Genomic DNA, 20,067 nt, shown 5'->3' on the forward strand with positions numbered 1-20,067 from the left:
TCAAAAATCAGCCGGATATCCTGTAACCGGATAGTTCTAATATCCGGTATCCGGCCGGATATTGAAAATGGCCGGATATCCGACCGGATATCCGGCCCAACCCTATTTTATAGGCTTATTATAGAGAAAAACTATTTTTATATAAAGTTTAGAATAGAATTAAATAAAAGTTTTTAAATATAAATGTTGGAGGTTAATGGTTGTATATTGTATAAATGGTAGGAAAATATTATATTTTACCAATAAGAATGTTTCACAGAATGGATATTATTTTTATAGAAAAAATAATATTTTTTGGTCTTAATAAAAGATATTTACAAAAAATACACTGAAAGATAGAAAAAACAAATTCATGTTCTGAACAATTAAAAAGAAAAATGTAAGCAATGGCGGGCACAGAATGCACCAGGGGAGTTTGAAACAGTTAGGGAGTGAAAAACGGGGGAGACTCAGACAGGCTCTCCGGATTTCAAATTTAAGTGGGAGCCATCTAAGTCTATTCTCCCCCGCCGCACGCTACTAGATGTAAGAAATTAAGTGCACCCTAAAAAATTATTATTTTATCCTCCTGTTTCGTGTCCCTGTTTAATTCGGCGATTTTTTTCAGGAAGCAGCCCAGTTTCAGTGAGGAGGATGGAGGGGGTAGTAGCCTAGCCAGCACCCCCCGCGGGGGACCCAACCATACAGTCATTTCTGGTCCCTATATGCATCTAGCAGGTATGTGAACAACGACTATAGCACACCCGCTCGTTGTCGGGTATAGAAAGTTTGAAAGTCGGCCTGATAAATGAATAAAGACAATATAAAATGGTTGGCCCAAATCAGCCACAACTTATTGGCATGAACAGTTAGGACTTCTAGACGAAGGTCCTGATTAGCAGACACATAAATAGCATGTGCACAGTTTTTTGTGTGTAGTGGACATACAGACATACATTTCAAATATTGAGTAGCCTTGCTACTAAAAACAAATTTAGTAAACATCTACCTACATGTGTATTTATTAGATTATAATTATTCAGTGACGCATTATAATTTTATTTTTCCTTGTGAAATAGTACGGCCAACACAGGTTTTTTGGCACCAGATTGTAATATACCTATTTATTTTATTTTTCTATCAATTTTTCTTTAAATATTTTGTTTTAACTCTATTTTAATAATAATATTATTTTAAGACTGTCCACAATTAATGAATGTGCCTTGTCGGGTTAATTGGCACTGAAACTAAAGGGGGGGGGGGGGGAGTAAATTTTTGTTAGTTTGTAAATTTAGGTCAGGATAGGTTAGGTTATATTGGGCACTGGGTAGCCACGCAGGAGTTAGTCATAGGAAAACATACCCCCACCTTAATTTTCAATTTATTTTTAAAATAAGGGGGGGGGGGGGGGAGGGGATTAGTGCTTAACCAGCACTTTATGTGATCGCACCTCCGGTTTATTTATATCTATTTTTACTAAACATATCCAATTATCATGATAACTCTGTTTATTATGGTGTTCTTATCTTCTCGCAAAGTTTATATCATCGCAAAAACACATGAAAACAAGGATGATAACATCCATAAAAGCGAAGCACTGAAACTGTAGGACAAACTGACATTAACACTTATATAGTGTCAGAACTGAATAATCAGAATATAAATGTATAAGAGTTGAAGCATAATTGTAAGTGTAAATTTGTTGAAAAACAGCTTGATACAGGATAATGTTTATGGACATACTTACATTTTTAGGACTTGATTATAGAGTTGCTTTGCTTGAAACATTATACTTTGTTGTCCCAGGAATAAACATACCAAAAATCAGATCAATCGGATGATTAGGTAACAAAAAAATTGTTGTTAAAAAAGTAAAAAAATCAACATGTTTAAAATGGACGTACGGACATTCTTGTAATGATTATAGAGTTGCTACGCTTTCTAAATCGTACCTAACTACTAAAGGAATCACCATGCAAAGTCGACAATTCTAACATGCCTAAATTAACTTAAAAAGCTATCCGTTTGTGACGGACGGACGGACGTACGGACCGACCCTAATTATAGAAAAGCTAGGCTTTTAAAAATTAAGATTTTTGCTTGTATTGCATAAAATCCGTGAGTTAGCTTTTGTCGAAAGCGATTAAGTCTTAAGTGTTCTTAATATTGACTAAACGCACAGTATAATTATACGCATATTTAATAACACTTAGACTTAATAATCGCTTTCGACTGAAGCTAACTCACGGGTTTTACGCAATACAAGCACAAACTACTTATCTTTTGGTGATTAGATTGATTAAAGTACTTGCTTACTGTTTCGTTGGTAAAAGGTTCAAATCCGCCATTACAAAAATGTTAGCCCTATTTAAAGGAATACTATTGGCAATTAACTGCACCTTACCTTCCCAGCGTAGCCTCATTATAGAGTTGGTTTGATAGTGTGTCTACATCTTTATACCCTACCTTCCCAGCGTAGCCTCATTATAGAGTTGGTTTGATAGTGTGTCTACATCTTTATACCCTACCTTCCCAGCGTAGCCTCATTATAGAGATGGTTTGTTAGTGTGTCTACATATTTATACCCTACCTTCCCAGCGTAGCCTCATTATAGAGATGGTTGGTTAGTGTGTCTACATCTTTATACCCTACCTTCCCAGCGTAGCCTCATTATAGAGATGGTTTGTTAGTGTGTCTACATCTTTATCCTCGTCTGTCTGATACGCCCTACAAACAAATTGAAAATGCTAAAATCAATGGAGTTCTCTACAGGGATCTAATGGATAAGAGACAATGGCTAAAAAATCTATGCACATCCCTAATAATGATGCACAAAATTATCCCTACTGTAGATTAATATTTGTGATTGCAATGTTTGAACACTAAACTAAATAAACAAACCAATAAAAATACACCTAAAAGTCCCCAACGTTGTAAGACAGCTAATAAGAAAACGTTATTATAAAACTTTTAGGGACTAGTGTAATAAACAGTCAGTTGTCCTCTCTCTCTCTTTGTGTTGTAATAAATATGCTGTACTTACAGAAATTGTAGCTCTGTTTGAACACTTCTACTTACACATGTTTATAAATAAACATTATTCTTTTGCAATAGTATTAATATCATGACGTTGCAGTTTACAATCCTATAATATAAAGTAGGGTTGGGCCGGATATCCGGCAGGATACCGGATATTGAAACTATCCGGCCGGATGTCCGGCCACACCGGATATCCGGATACCGGATATTGAAACTATCCGGCCGGATATCCGGCCACACCGGATATCCGGCCCAACCCTAATATAAAGTAGTAAGGTTTTTTTGATGTAGATTAAGATTTTGAAAACCACTAAATCGATCGAGTTCTCAATTTCAGAGAAGTTTCTCCTATCTCCCAGGATGGTTTTCAGTTGTGTTTAATTTTAGATTTTAAGTCTTAGGGTTGTTTTAGGCTAGATTTATTATCTTCCCTGCAACTTCCAATACATTACAGAGCCCCTAAATGCTAGGGGCGCAGCTGAAAGATTCTTATATTGCATATTTGGACAAAGACAAGTAAAAATACACGGAGTATATAGGAATTTTATTTTTTGTTCAATAAAAACATAAAATAATGGCCAGTTCTGATTTTGTTTGAAATATAAAAAAACAACGCATTATTTAAATGTTTGATCGAAAAATCCGTTTACAATTCGGGATCTTAAGGGAAAAGACAATGGCTGATAAATTGATTTACATACACAAGATTACCCCTTCTGTAGATTACAATTAATAAACCAACCAATCAAAATTAATAAAAGTTCCTAAAGTTGGAAAGCCAACGAATAAGAAAACGTTATTATAAAACTTTTGGAATTAGTTTAATACACAGCCAAATTTTCCTTCCTGGTTTACAATACATCTCTATCCCAAATTACTTAAATACAGAATGCTTTATCTGGACATTTACATTGTAAGACTGTATTATAGAGATGCTTTGCTTAGAAAATTATGTCTAATCTTCTCAGGAGTCAAAATTTCCCAAGAATTATCTGTATAGAATAATTCATATGATTCATGTTTATAATGTTGGCTTATATTTTATTTTTAGCTATGTGTATCACTATGATATTGCTTTTCTATAAATAGAAAATAGTAACCGTTAATACAATAAAGTAAATAAAAACAGCAAAAAATATATTTAGTATTTTGAAAGCGAAGCTTTTCTACATTTAGTGATTTTTTCGGCTGCTATTTTATATAGACATCTGCAAATTTTAGTTAAGATTCTTATTATCCGTCTGTATCTTGACCATGCTTAAAAAGGCAAAAATTTATTATTTCAGTTCAAAAAGGCATTAATTTTCATAAAAACAATTCTTGTTATGATTTGTTTTGTAATGAATGAAAACTCTTGGGAGTAATATTACACGGGAGCACTTATTAAATTATTTTTCTTCCTTATGTATTTGTTGCCAGGGATCTAAAGGAATAAGACAATGTACAATAAATTAATATACATTCCCAAATGATGATGCACGAATTACCCCTTCTGTAGATTAAAATAAGAATTTGAAACGTTTGTTGAACGCTTAACTTAATGAACTAACCAATTCAAATTCTATCAGGTCCCCAAAGTTGTTAAGCCAACGAATAAGAAAACGTTATTATAAAACTATGGGGACTAGTATTATAAACAGTTCATTGTTCCCCTTCTCTCTGATTTGTTGTTCTTTATTCATATAGAACTAGCGGCTTCGCCCCTAGCCTCTAGGGACTTTGCCCCAAGAAGTGATCAAAAAAAATTTAGGTGAAATTCGTAAAAGGACCAAGGAAATTTTCTGCAAAAAAATAAAAGGACCAAGGAAATCTTCTGCAATAAAATAAAAAAAAATGGGGGGGGGGGTTTTTTATTTTGGGAGGGTTTGGGGTGTCCCATCCTCCAAGAAAATAGCTTAAAACCATCACAGGACCAGTAGGTACAGTAGGTACAATCCTTGAAAAGTAGAGCCCAATCGGTTCAGCGGTTACTGAGATCTTAAGCTTCAGACGGACAGACATCGTTCTACTTTGTATTATAGATTGTTATTTTAGACTCATTTTAATCAAAATTTATGAAATTTTTTAGTTAATTTTCCTGTAGGGATTATTTATGCTTTTTAAAAGCGAAGCTTTTCTATAATTAGGGTCGGTCCGTCCGTACGTCCGTTCGAGATAGATAGCTTTTATTCGTTAATTTAGGCATGTTAGAATTGTCCTATCGATTTCAAATTTTGCATGGTGATTCCTTTAATAGTTAGGTACGATTTAGAAAGCGTAGCAACTCTTTAATCATCACCAAAATGTCCGTACGTCCATCTTAAACATGTTGATTTTTTTACTTTTTTAACAACAAATTTTTATGTGATCTAATCATCCGATTGATCTGATTTTTGGTATATTGATTCCTGGGACAACAAAGTACAATGTAATAAACGAAGCAACTCTATAATAAAGTCCTTAAAATTAAGTATGTCCATAAACATTATTCTGAATCAAGCAGTTTTTCAACAAATTTACTTACAATTTTACTTTGACTCTTATACATTTATATTATGATTATTCAGTTCTGACACTATACAAGTGTTAATGTCCGTTTGTCCTACCGTTTCAGTGCTTCGCTTTTATGGATCTTGTCGCCCTTGTTTTTATATTTCTCTATGTTACAACAAAGTACAATTTTTTAAGCGAAGCATCTTTATAATCAAGTCCGAAAATTTAAGTATGTCCTATAACAGTGTCATGTATTTAAGCAGGTTTTTTTTATATTCTGCTTATTCAGTTCTTACACTCTACAAGTGTTAATGTTCGTTTGTCCTACCGTTTCAGAGCTTCGCTTTTATGGAAATTGTCATCCTTGTTTGATATAAAAGTCAACCCTATAAGACAGCTATATAATACTATGAAATCTTTGTACCGAAGGATCTCGCTAACTGCTTAAACGACATGGTTCTCCTTTACAGGCTAGCTTCTCATGGTCCTTGGAAAGTTTATAACTATTTTGGGGTAGGCTACCACTACCCTCCCAAGATAAATCGCCCTTAGAGAAAGTAGGGGTAGAATTCAACACCCCCCCTCCACCCCTACCTCAAGTGCCCCTAGAGGCATTTAATGACTTAGCAGCTAATATAGACATGTTATAAATGAATAAGAAAATTAAACTAATGGATACGTCACTTGGCATTTAACTAGAAATAAAGCAAACTATTGAACTCCGATATTATGAATGGGCAAAAGTTCGTTTATTAATATGCTAATTCAATAGGTCCAATTTAATGAATGGATTGGTCGGCGATTTACCATTTTTGATAGTTGATTCCAATTAATCCCCCCCCCACATCCCCACTTACCGTTTATATACAGCGAATATTAAATATTACCTTGAGATAGAGGAGACTATGGGCTGTTTATTACACTAGTACCCAAAGTTTTATAATAACGTTTTCTTATTCGTTGACTTAACAACTTTAGGAACTTAAGTGAATTTTGATTGGTTTGTTCATTAAGTTAAGTGTTCAAAAGTTCCAACTTTCAACTACTTATTTTAATCTACATAAGGGGTAATTTTGTATATCATCATTGGGAATGTAAATAAATTTATGTAGTAGGAGGTATGTGTATGTCTAAATAAATTTTTGCGAATCTTGGCTATTTTTCATCGGATTTTAATTTTTTTTTCAGGAGTTTGTATGTCTGTTTACGCGAATAATCTCTTTTCCTTACAGAAGGTCAAAGTAATAATATTGTTAAATAGATAAGTTAAAATATAATATTTTCATTTTTTCAGATTGTTTCACTGGTGGAGGACCCCCATCTACGCTCAGGTAAATAGTTGCATTCTTTTTTTAGATTAGGATATTAGTTTTTTTTGTTAAGGTCTTATAGGCGTAAAGTATGGATTTATCAGAATATTTAGATATTTTTAAGCTAAATAAGACTAAATTGTATTAAGTTTCAAGCGAATGGTAAATTACAGTATAGTTATCATCCATTGAATTTGATCTCATTGCAAAGTGTGTCTACTTCCTGGGAGGGAAAGGACATTGGGCTGTGAATTAGACTAGTACCCATAGTTCTATAACCTCGTTGTAATCATGATTGAGGATGTACACCAATTTAATGTCCATTGTCTTATCCCTGAAGATATTTGTTGTGAACCCGCATATAAACTTGAGTACGTACTTTTTTTCTTGAACTTGGTTATATAAGTTTCTTCCTTTGAAAAAAATAAATTATAATCTATAATACAAAGTAGAACGATGTCTGTCTGTCTGTCCGTCCGTCCGTCTGTCCCTTAAGATCTCGGTAACCACTGAACCGATCGGATTCTACTCTTTATGGTATATACCTATTCGTCCTGTGGTGGTTTTAAGCTATTTTCTTAGAGGGTGGGACACCCCCAACCCCCCAAAAAATTTAAATTTCCCCCCCCCCCGAAAAAAACAATTCTGGTGCTGCCCATAAATTATGGGCGTAGCACCAGAATTTTAATTTTTTTAATTTTTAAATTTTTTTTTTTAATTTTTATTTTTTCTTTAATTTACCTCATGGGGCAAAGCCCCTAGAGGCTAGGGGCGAAGCCGCTAGTAAGAAATATATGTTATTTACCATACAATATTTTTGAATATTTAAAGAAAGCTGACGGTCCTCCTCCTCGGAGTGCCTATCGAGCAATGAACCTGTTAAGTTAGACCCAGTAGTTTTAAGGCTCCCAGCTGGGGTTAAGCATAAAAAATGATACCCCACCCCTATATATTTTCAATTTATTTTAAATACATATTAAGGGTTTTGTTCACGCCAGGTACTTTGAGGGAGAGCCCCTAAAAAAACATTCCCCCTCGTTTTAATAAAAGTTTATTTTTTTAGAAGTTCTCACAAAACCCCTTTCTCTTCTGGTATAAGCTCTGCTGATATATCTCTTACATGTGGCGAGGACAGTGTCTTTCTACCTAATTCTCCATCAGGTACGTATAACCATCAAAAACAGACAGACAGACCAATTTGTGATTCTTATTAGAACACGTTATTCTTAGTTTTCTAGCATCCAGGGGCTTTATGTTCAAAGCTTAGGGATAAGAAAGGGGACAAAAATAGCCTAAAACCATCGTGGGACAGATTTCTTGAAATAAATAATTCCGTCAGTTCAGTAGTTGAAATCTTAAGCTACGGTCAAAAAAAAACCTTACTTCTTTATAGGATAAGTTAATATCTGTATTAGATTTACTGCACCATGGTTAGATTTTCCATAGAATTCGTTTTTTCATGGTTTTAAATGGTTTATCAGAATTTTACATTTGTGCAGAACTATTTGTAGATTGTAATTTTGTTTTCTTTATATGACAGGAAATCTTCCAAGAAACCAGTCCTTTGAAGATTCTGCTATACAGGTAGGTAGATAGATATAGACATCAAGATACATACAGATTACAGATAGATAGATTGAAAGACAAATATAACTACAAAGTTAGATAGATTGTAAATTCGTTAATATTTTATATTTATAAATAGATAGGTATTAAAGAAAGAGATGGATAGGTGGGTTCCCTGAAAGGTTTTAGTCGAGTAGAGAAACCCCTTCCCATTATTTTGAATTGAATTGGAAATAAGTGAAGAGGGGGGAGAGTTTTTCGAGTGTTTGTGTTTTACTTGAGGACGAGGTTAGGTTAGGTTATGTAGTGTATGGGTAGCCTCTACAAGGTTAGGCCCCGCACTTTGTATTGAGCCATAAAGATAAAAAAATATTATTCTAGGTATTCTATTCAAAAGCCTGTTGGTTAAAATAATCTTTAACCAGTAATTAACCCAAAAAAATATTTGAAAAGCTTAATCTAGTGTCCATTTTCCTATCTCTGTATCTAGAGTATACACATAAAACTAGACGTAAAGAAAATATAAGGGTATATAAAATATAGAACATACGGTTATAGTCAGGAAGGAAGGGTACATGAGAATAAATTTTTTAGTACCCAAAGTTTTATAACCAAATCTTGGAGTAATTTATTGAATTTTAATTAGTTGGTTTCACTTAAGCGGCGAATAAATTTTTAAACCAATAATTTCAATCTACACTGGATGTGATTTTGTTTGTCATCATTGGGGATGTATATTAAGTTATATTTCAAAGACTTATTCCTTAGGAATCTTGGTTATAAGATTGAAATAGGTATGCTCTCACTTCAAAGAAATTTATAATACAGCAATATGAAACAGGTTTTCGTATTTTCCATTACATTACCAGACAAGCAACTCTTAGTTTGCACGAACTTAATTTGGAAGTCCTATATGTGATTGGTAATGAAAACTGCCTGTTTACTTGCTAAGACATTTCTCAGTATTTTTCGATGTGGTCGTATCCGATTTCCTTACCACCCACCCAAATCTAGGCAGTTACATTACTACTTACGGAGTTGGGGGTTATGGTTACTCGACCACCAATTAATTTTAAGAAAAAAATGAAATAAATATAAACTTTCCCAGGACCTATATGATGCTAGATTGTAAAGAAGAATTATGTCGGTTCAGTGGTTAGCGAGATCTTCGGTACACACACAGATCCTGTTAGGACAAATATCACGTACCTGACATAGTAATTTTTGTTCAGGGTGTTCATCCAACTCCGCCTAGTCGACCGCCCAAACCTGCCGGGCTTCGAACCAACTCAACGGGACACCAAAGCAAGGTCAGTGTTAGTAACTCCTTACTGGAATAGAGAGACAGAGGTTTAATTAAATGGGTATAGTCCCTTTCGTGGCAACGCCTCTAAAGGGGCGATGCGTCGTATTTTCACAGTAGCTTTTAAGAGGTTATTTTAGGTTATGTTAGGTTAGGGATTTTCCCACAGGGTTAGAGCCACCCACAGGAGTTAGAAATACAAAAAAACTACTGTTAAAAACGATTAATCGCCCCTTAAAAGGCGTTGCCACGAAAGGGACTATACCCAATTAAATTATTATAGTGGTTAGTACAGTGACAGAGGGGATATAGGACTGTAAACTACACTGGTACCTAAAGTTTTTTTACCACTTTATCTTATTCTTTAGTTAAGAAGGGGTTCTTGTTCAAAAGGGAGGGGGCGAAAATGACACTTTTTGAAACCAAAACTAAAAGTCAAAGGAACTCAACTAAAAAAAGAGTTACAGGTCTGACATTTTGCATGGCAGTTGCTTTTTAGGGGTACAATATGGAACTGTCAAGAAACGGCGTCGCAACCGCTGAAAACCGCCGAGAAAAAGCAAAAAAAAATTCGGCGGGAAACGGCGGTTTTTGGCTGTTGCGCTGCCGTTTCTTCACAGTTCCATATTTTACCCCTATAAAGCAACTGCCATGCAAAATCTCAGACCTATAACTCTTTTTTTAGTTGAGTTCCTTTGTTGACTTTTAGTTTTGGTTTCAAAAAGTGTCACTTTCGCCTCCCCCCTTTATATTGGTTCATTTCAAACTAGTAGTGGCCAAACATTTGAACCAATAATTTTTATCATTGGGAATGCATCGCAAGAAGGGTTATCAATCCTTTGGAGGATGATAAAAACATATAAAGCCTCTAAAAAAAAGTTCCAAATTCCTATGCTATGCTTTTGCTTCGTGCAAGACTGAACTATTGTTTGAAATTTATATTTTAATTAAAAAGTATCGATTTTTCTGATGAAATCGTTATGAATAAAATTCTGTTAAATGATGTTATTAATTTTTCTCTGAAATTAGGAGTTTAGTAAATTTATATGAAGCTTATTTTGATTATGCCATGAGATCTATCAATTTGTACTTATGCTTGAGGAATCCAGGGGCATTTGAGGAAAGGGTATGAGGCAAGTGGGGGCGGGGGTTAAAGAAAAAAATTTAAAAATGTAAGGGTTATTTTTTCAGATATTTCTCTTGGCAGAGTAGATGCACATTTTCCTATTTTTTTTTTAACCTTACATGGACCTATATGGATCCTTCGCAACACACACACTCATTTAGAAAGATAGACATCCTGTAACTTTTAGATAGAGATTATTTTTTTTACAAACATGTTAGGTTATTATTTAATCTTATGATCATATTTGTCTTTGTTATGTTATGATATTTTATATTTAGAGTGTTGGAGAGAATTATGAAAACGTGCATACAACACAATCCATCCAGTCAAATAGAACTAACCAAAGGTAACACATTATTTGGTAAAAATGGGGATAATAATATCCATGAAAGCGAAGCTCTAAAATGTAAGGACAAACGAACATTAACACTTGTAGAGTGTCAGAACTGAATAAACAGAATATTAATGCATAAGAGTATATGGTATTATCCTATTAAGATTTTTTCAATTTTGAAAGTCGTACCTATCTGTTATAGTAATCATCATGCAAAGTTTGATATTCATTTTTTAAATTATATTTTTTTCATATGTTTTGATTGCAATTATGATTCTCTCATATTTTTACTGTCATTTATTCAGTAAAAATTCAGTTTGGCATAAATACATCCATTGCACTGGCGAAAACACACCCACTGTAAATTTGCTGGTTGTGTAAATGGCAGTAACCCCGTTACAAACTCTTGGACCAATACTTTTAGATACCTGTTAAAATCTTTTAGACTAATTTTTTTCTTTGTTTAAGAACTGTCCAGTCCCCCCTGAGTAGTAGTGTATCAACGCCACAAATTTACGACGACACTGGTCCCCCGCCCCCTACACACCCTCCCCCACCTGCCCCTGATAGCCTGGGTGGGGGAGGCGCGTTTCCCCCACCACAGATTGACCGTCGGCTGAAGCCAGGCCGTGATACTTCAGGTACAATTTACTTTGATGAAGTTAATGTTTGAAAAGTTTGGTAGGTTTCAGCTTTTTAACTTAATTAATTCAAATTATTTTTAAACTTATCGCACATATCTATTATCAATTCTTTTGTCCATTAATATTAAGGGATCAGACAATGGTATATACAGGGTGGGGCAAATAAGACCGGACAACTTTAAACGGCCATAGCGCCAAAACTACTTGACCAATCAGGACGTTTGACCACACTATAAAAAGTTTAGGTAATGACCTTTTAGCACAAAAAAAATCTTTGGACGAAGATGGACGTGTACAACGAGCTGGCCGCGCATATGTTCAACAAGGCAGATTCAAAATGCGCCGGTGATTTAATCTGGATTCTCGACTAGGGCCCACTAAATCTGACCTCAGCATATCTGTAGGTGAGGTAGAGTTATGCAACTTGCTGGGTATACTGTTAGATACATAAGTAAGATAATAGAAAAGACTAGAGCTCTCTATCTAAAATGGCTTGGCTGTAGTACTCCAGCAAAGTGAAACGGGGCAGATTTTTAGATGTAAAAAAAAGTCAAAAATCGTGAAAATTCGTGAAAATTTCTCGGTTCTCGACTCCAGGGACCCATATTGAACTTTAAAACTCATTTTAGACTATGGGTTGCGCTGACAACCCTAGCTAAAACTTCATGCCATTTCTAAAAAGGTAAAGAACGTCGTTCTAGCTCAACTGTGGTCAAAATAAGAGCCTCCGTGTATATTGGTAGCTTGAAAGTTGGGCGAATTTGGATCCTGCGGTTACTCACGTTCCTAAGGAAATGTGGCCGTCCAGCAGCCCGATCTTAATTCAATGGACTTTTGGGCCTGGGGCTACTTTAAAGCATGCACCAATAGACGTGCTCATTCCATAAAGACCTCCCTCATAGCCACGATAAAGGAGAATTACGCCAGCTTGGACAGGTACATTTTGACCTGGACCTGCAGGTGGTTGAGGAGGCGGGTAGAGGCGGTGATTAAGGCTGGCGGCGATTTTATTGAATAATCTAATAGTCATATACCTATTTTGCTTGCCAGTTTTTAAAATTCAATAAAATCTTTAAAATTGACGATTTTATGTTCATTTGTTTAGAAGTTAGAATTTGTCGGGTCTTATTTGCCCCACCCTGTATATTGATGTACATTAACAATGATCATTAACAAAATTACTCCTTCTGTTGATTAAAATTAGCTTTTTTTGGCAAACAAATGAAAGAACTTGGAAAATTTGGGGTACAAGTATAACCTTATCTATTCCTATTTAACAGGATATCCAACAAATGGACACGGAGAAAGAAAATTGTCGACGGACACACTGAGATCGACGACCAGCACAATAACAAACCAGTTTGATACATACAGGTGGGATATGTCGTATTTAAAGAATCTACACCCACGCTGGTCATTTACGCTCTTGTATTCTGGACACTTCATTTTTTTCCTATTTCCTTTTTGATGTGGAAAGACTAATTTTTTTTTTTTGGGGGGGGGGGGAGGGTAGTTGACCCTTCATTTTATATTTTAGTTTTAAGAAAAAAAATTTTATAAAAATTTTGGGGCTGATTTTTTCTAGGATTGGTTTTTCTTTTTGGGTATATTATATTTTTTAGATCTGCCCATACATCCGCCAATAACAACCAGTTTGGAACTTTGGACTCAGTTGCCAGGTATAACAGAATTTTCCAGTATAGCTTCGAAACCGATTGATATCCGCTGGATTAGAACCGGTTCTCAGCCATACTGAAAAATCATGTAGAGCATCGTTTTACAGACAATTTTCTACGAATAATGAAATAAAAATCATAAAATTAATGCCAGTTTTGTCGTCAGCTTGGGTCTTAGGACCCTCGGGCCTAACAAAAGTAGTTTTATTTTTATAATTTTTCATTTTACTATCCTCGGAAAGCTGTCTATAAAACGATTAACTATTTATTATAAATTACTATTACTAATAAATCTGTTTACACTAGTTAGTGTCAAGTGCAATAATTCACTTATGTCAACAATATATTTATTAATATTTTTTTACACTTGTTGAAAATTTTAATATTAAAACTTTTAGATAATTTTAGACGAAAGGTTTAATCTTATTTGTTTATATAAGTTAGATTTCATCATGTTTGTCTATAAAATTGCAAATTCCACGACAATCATCATATTGTTTTCAAACATAGTAGGTTGAAAGAGAGGGAGATCTACTTTCGTAAAACAAGGTGTTTAGTACATTTAGAAACATACTAGAAAGTTAAGAAATTCATTTAAAGCTATAAACAGGCAATATGAGGATCAGTTGGAATTTCGGATTGTACAATACTATTTGTTTTACGGGACCTCTATTTGTACCTCCTTGTGGTATTTCTAAAATTCCAATTGAAGGTGAAATATTTTTCAAATAAATTTGATAGTTTAAAGTTAAAGAGGTGGGGTTAAATATTTTTCTTTTTGCCATAAATAACCAAACCCAACCTAACACTAAAGTAAAACACGAAAAACTACAACCCCCCCCCCCCCCCCCCTCCTTATTTTAAACTTTTTAAAAGGGGGTTCTGTGCTTGCTTGGAACTACAGGGAAACCGCCTTTAACTTCTCTAATATATTTTTGATTTTTGTAGACAACATGGTTTGACTTCCAGCCTCGAGTCCGTAGATTCCAGAAGAAACTCAGCTGAGGAAACGGTTAGTCTTTTATTTAGTGTTGAAAATTGCTTAAGTGTTCATTAAAAAAAAATCAGATAACATGATGTTTAAGTAGCATTATAATTTACAGTCCAATGTCGTCCATGGTTTTTTTTTTTTTTGGGGGGGGGGTAAGGATAAAAAAGCCATAATTGAATTTAAAATGTCCAAAATTTATCTGATTTGTTAAACGTACAAAGAGGCTTTTCATCATTTTGTGAAGATTTATATAAGTTTGCTCATTACTTGTCAATTTACATTTCATTAATTTAAACCATTTTTATGTTTAGATATATTACTACATGCCGTCTCTGCAGCCCAGTGGCCAAGGTTCTGGCAAATGGGATCCTATTATGATCCCGGCACAGGTAAACAGTATTCCAGCTTAACAGGGGTGTTGTATACTTTCCAACAAAGTTGAATTTTTATCTTTTTCTTTTACCAACCTTTTATTTTCTCCAAGTTATGAAGTATCAGGTTACTTTGGCCTAAATTAGAATGTGAGATCATATCGCAAGCTAAAGATATCACAAATGACTGAATTATAAAGTTATGCTTTTTAGGGAAGCTCCAGCTTTTAATGATAAAATTTTTTATATGACGTTTTCCTTTTCTATTGATTCCCTCCTGGCCTATCTTGAATTCATTTCCCCACATTGAATTGTGAAAAATACCTATCATTCAATAGAAACGCTTAACTTTTGAATAAAATATTAAAATATCTTGGTAGGTATTTAAATAGAAATTTTGCCTCAAACGTTTCTGCCTGCCACAAGCAAAGCAATATATTTGTTCAGAATGATTAATGAAAATATAGTACATATTTAAGATATAAATTGATTAAAGGACGCCTGCAAGAAATACCACGCTTTAACTGCTGAAAGACTGCCACAAGTAGACCCAATACCCAAAATTTAAAGCCTTCAGCTTCAATAACAAAAAAGTTCTAGGCATTTCAAAATAGCATTTTATGTACAATGAAACTTTTGAAAGATTTCCAATGCTTATAAAAGAAAAATCAATATTAAATTACGTCGCCTAGACACAAAATTATGACTTTATCTTTGTCAGAAACTTATATTGCCGGTAACTGATTACATTTTTACAATAAAAACACCACATCTCATAGTCAAAATCCATGAAAAAAATTCGATTTAAACTACATTTTTAAACGAAAATCAAACGGTAACAAAGGGGGAAACTAAGACAAGCGCAGCTGTGATTGGTTGCTTAGCTGATTCAGCCTTCTGATTGGCTACAGTACAATCGGTACAACGCAAGTTAAACTTAATTTTTTAAAATGATTTTGACTATAAAAATGGGTATTTTTATTGTAAAAATATAATTAGTTACTGGTTGCCTAAATTTATGACAAAAATAAGCTTATAATTTTGTTTCTAGGCCACGTAGTTTAATTTCAAAATTTCTAACATTAGCACTGCAATTCTTTCAAAATTTTCATTGTACATAAAAGGTCATTTTAAAATGCCTAGAACTTTTTTGTTATAGAAGCTGAAGGCTTCAAATTTGGGGTATTGGGTCTACTTGTGGCAGTCTTTTAGCAGTTAAAGCGTGGTATTTCTTGCAGGCTTCCTTTAATACGGTTTTATGACAATACCAACCTATTTTTTTTATTTGTAGGACATGATTGGGCAGAGTATAGAATATTTAGATTTAGATCTTCCCAGTGCTGATTCTAAGTCACCGGAGCCTAAGGAAACAAAGTAAGTTTCTTTCCAGTATAACTTTGAAACCGGTTAATATCTGCTGGATTACAACCGGTTTTTATCTACTGTATCGTAGTATAGACAGTTTTCTACGAATGATAAAATAAAAATTAACGAAAAAAGCTATCCGTGTGTGACCCTAATTATACAAAGGCTTCGCTTTTAAAATAATTAGTCGACCTTCGGCCTCTTGGGGCTAACAATCTTTGAATAAGTCCTAATTTTACTAAACGGGAAAATCTGACTAAAATAAGATGCAATAAAAAAATAACATTTTTTTATTTCTCTACACTATTAAATTGATGCCTCTTGGGACGGTTGATAACAACGTAAGGCCAGACCTTTATAGTAGGTCCCGAGGCACTAACATCCGACTGTTGCAGACAACCAACCCTTTTATTGCACGGCCTAAACACTTTTAGGGTAAACATCAAGCCCCTTTTTAAAATTTTCATCATAATTTCTATTTAGGAAAGAAGTGGAGAGTCCGAACACAGTTTATAAAACTGTGGATTTTGTCAAAACTGAAGCCTTCAACAAGACTAAGAAGAATCAAGATCAAAAGTACAACATCCATGCCAATTAGAGTCAACATCCATACCAATTAGAGCTGCTTTTTCTTCATGTATTTATTTAAAACTAATAATAATCCGAATAGGAGTAGTTTCATGAAGAGCGTTGTATAAAAATAATGATAATACGGCTTATAGCGGTTTTAACGGTATGCATAACATTTTCTTACTATTAACACAAGCCGCGCAAATTGGGTTATATAATTCGACTTTACTCTCCTCAAGTGCCCCTAGAGACCTCTCGGGGCGCAGCCGCTAGTATAATTAAAAGTAGTATTACTAGAAAAAAGCCCTTCATGAAATTACCATTCCATTGCAAAAAACGCGATATTCAGTTTGTTTAAATATTCAATTAATTAGGTTTTTTCAAGAATTTCATGTGTGTGAAAATTTTTTGAGCGTGGGAACCATTTAATTTTCATTTAAATGATACATATGTTTTTCATTTAATTTCATTTTTAGGACCCGTGGGAACTTTTTTTTAGTGTGGGAACCATTTAATTTTCATTGAATTTCATTTTTTGGAAGTGTGGGAAAAAATGGGATAAAAAATATGTTTTAGTATAAAGAAATGTTCTATCAGTTTCAAACCTTTTTCATTCGATAGATCATACTGACTTTGGAAAAACTGTCAGACCGATTTTTGAAATTCAATCTGTGAAAAAAGATATTCAAGTTTAAATTTTTTGTTTTGAAAATATTATTTTACATGCATTGACGCCATCTTGGATTTTGATAATTTTTTTTTGTTAGAAGATTTTTTTTCTAAAATATTTTTAAAAAATTAACTTTTTACAGTAAAAAAATCTTTGAACTTAAATTGACCAATAATTCAAAGATTTTTTCTCTTTGATTTGGAAGATTTTTTATGATTTTTATTTTTAATGTCAAATAAAAACACAACAGTGAAAAAAATGAAAATTAAATGAAAAAACGTTTTATGATTTTATTCAAGAAATTATTTGCTAACATCACCTTTTTGTTGCAATAGAATGTTATTTAAGCAAACAAAATTTAGCATAAATGGATATTTAAATCCCTCGGTATTAAATGATGAGCTAACGCTCGATCATTTAATACCTTGGGATTTAAATATCCATTTATGCTAAATTTTGTTTGCTTAAATAACTCATTTACCTTTTTGAATTTATAAAGAAAATTTTCAAAACACCTATTAAGATAATAAAAAATCATTAACTTATTTTTTATTTTCCTAATTTGTTTGTTATTCTACTTTACTTATGAGGTTTCTTTAATGGTTTCGTTTAGATAAACATATTTTCTTAATATTTTGAGCTCGTTTTTAGAAAATTGAGTTAATGTTAGTCAGGAAGGAAGGGAGGTGACATTGGACTGTATATTACACTGGTACCTAAAGTTTTTAACCACGTAATCATATTCATTAATTCATAAATTTTGGGTTATTCTGTAGAATTTTGGCTGGTTGATTCCACACTATTACTGTCCAATTTTTCATCAAATAATTTTAATCTACAAGTGGGGTAATTTGTTTATCTTCATTGGGAATGTATAATGTATATCGTCCAATGTCCCATCCCTTACGATCCCTGGTGTAAGTTAATTAGTCCTAATCAAAAGAAAATCTAGGAGTAAATCGAATATAATGTGATTAATAACAGATTAGTGTCGTATTTAAACATGTTATTTTTTCTCTTTGTAAATTATACAAGATTTCTTCAGAATTACGAATGAATTACCTACATTTAATATAATTATACCTTAAAAAACAATAATTTAAAATGTGCATTTACGCTCAGGATTCCCCTTACTTTCAATTTATTGAAAAGGTTTTAGCGGGCGCTAGGTTCATTGAGGGAAACGGCCAATTTTGCTTTCAAATGCTTTCGTATTATTATTATATTTTCATTGCAGAAGTATCTTTAATACGCGATAGTATTTGAAAAGTTAATTAACGGATTTTACAATAAAAGAATTGAAAGATTTTTTTTTTTAAATATTTGAAATTTAACAAATAACATACCAAACTGTGAAAAAATATTTTATAGGTATTTAAAAATAGCGAAATCCAATTTTGTAATAATTTGATAATACTCAGAAGGGGAGAGGGGACATTGTATTACAAATTACACTGGTACCCAAAGATTTATAATTATATTAGGTATCTTATTTGTTGGTTTCAAAACTTTTGACATTTCTATTGATTTTTGATTGGTTGGTTACAGACTAGGTATTTATTGGTGTCCAAAATTTTCAACCAATAATTTTAACCCACAAAAGTGTTAATCTTAATAAGATTTATGCTTTCCCCCCCCCCCCCCCCCCCCAATTTTGTTAAGAAAAAAAGTAATGGGTCTTTTTTAAAATAAGTGAAATAAAAAGGCGAAATAAGTTATTTTACCCGAATATTTGAAAGATCTTTAATTGTATATTTTGTTACTTTTGTATTTTGCATTTTTGATGTAATTAAAAACTCTAATCTGAACTAATATTATTTTTATATAGCGTAGCTGTTCTATATGTAATTTGATTCTTTTTGTAAGTCCATGAAATTTCATAAATTCGAAGTCTAAACCTATTTAAGGTACTAAGAATATGTACTTCAACATTTTCTAAACAAACATTAAAGTTATTTTCACATTTTGTATAACATTAGTCCAGGGGTGTATATCCCGTGCAGAATAATAAAGGTACTAAGAAAGAGAGGGAATGTCTGATTGAGCCAATAGGATGATCGCATCGGAACCTACATCAAATTTCATTGGTTGAAATTATGTAAACATTTCATTACGAACGCATGTTTTTTTTCATTTCATACATAGATAAAAGTCAGCTGTAAACAATATCATTTTTTAGTACAAAGCTTTACTGAATCAAACTTGCTCAAAAATTTCGTCTGAGTGAGAAAGAGGTGGATTCTTTTTTAAAAAGTTAGACTGGCTACTCACTGGTGAGGCAAAATTATTTTTGTGAAAAATCCTCCAAAATCGCAAAAGTAAATTTACAAAAATTAAATAATTTCTTAAAAGGGTTATTAACATATGATTTTGTTTAATTTTTGTAGATTTTTAATGTGCTTTTGGATGATTTTTCCCAAAAATAATTTTGCCTTACTATCGAGTAACGAGTCTATCATTTTTTAAGAATCCACATCAGCTTCAGTCGAAAGTAAACAATACTTTTGTCTGCTAGAAATGTTCCTTCTTAGATTTGACGAAAAAAGGGTGCAGAATATGCTTCTATTCTTATATTTCTATTTGCAGAATATACACCCCTGCATTAGTCTAAATATATGACTGCTACGCTACATATTACCACTGTTATCCTT

General features: G+C 33.2%; 1 protein-coding gene across 1 annotated transcript in view; it reads left to right on the plus strand.

Moving 5' to 3' along the window:
• dos (daughter of sevenless) overlaps positions 1 to 16,839 on the plus strand; it is a 42,073-nt gene extending 25,234 nt beyond the window's left edge. Inside the window, exons 6-18 of the mRNA XM_080178874.1 lie at positions 608 to 717; positions 6,785 to 6,821; positions 7,864 to 7,961; positions 8,341 to 8,384; positions 9,599 to 9,676; positions 11,074 to 11,141; positions 11,598 to 11,770; positions 13,054 to 13,147; positions 13,396 to 13,452; positions 14,398 to 14,461; positions 14,752 to 14,829; positions 16,103 to 16,185; positions 16,660 to 16,839. Of these exons, the coding sequence (XP_080035000.1) occupies positions 608 to 717; positions 6,785 to 6,821; positions 7,864 to 7,961; positions 8,341 to 8,384; positions 9,599 to 9,676; positions 11,074 to 11,141; positions 11,598 to 11,770; positions 13,054 to 13,147; positions 13,396 to 13,452; positions 14,398 to 14,461; positions 14,752 to 14,829; positions 16,103 to 16,185; positions 16,660 to 16,774 (1,099 nt within the window). The 3' untranslated portion in view covers positions 16,775 to 16,839. The remainder of the gene's footprint in view (positions 1 to 607; positions 718 to 6,784; positions 6,822 to 7,863; positions 7,962 to 8,340; positions 8,385 to 9,598; positions 9,677 to 11,073; positions 11,142 to 11,597; positions 11,771 to 13,053; positions 13,148 to 13,395; positions 13,453 to 14,397; positions 14,462 to 14,751; positions 14,830 to 16,102; positions 16,186 to 16,659) is intronic.
• The last annotated feature ends 3,228 nt before the right edge of the window (positions 16,840 to 20,067 follow it).

Source organism: Acartia tonsa, chromosome 12 (assembly GCF_053477335.1).
Source record: "Acartia tonsa isolate MP-2025a chromosome 12, ASM5347733v1, whole genome shotgun sequence".
In the NCBI taxonomy this organism is placed as follows: domain Eukaryota; kingdom Metazoa; phylum Arthropoda; class Copepoda; order Calanoida; family Acartiidae; genus Acartia; species Acartia tonsa.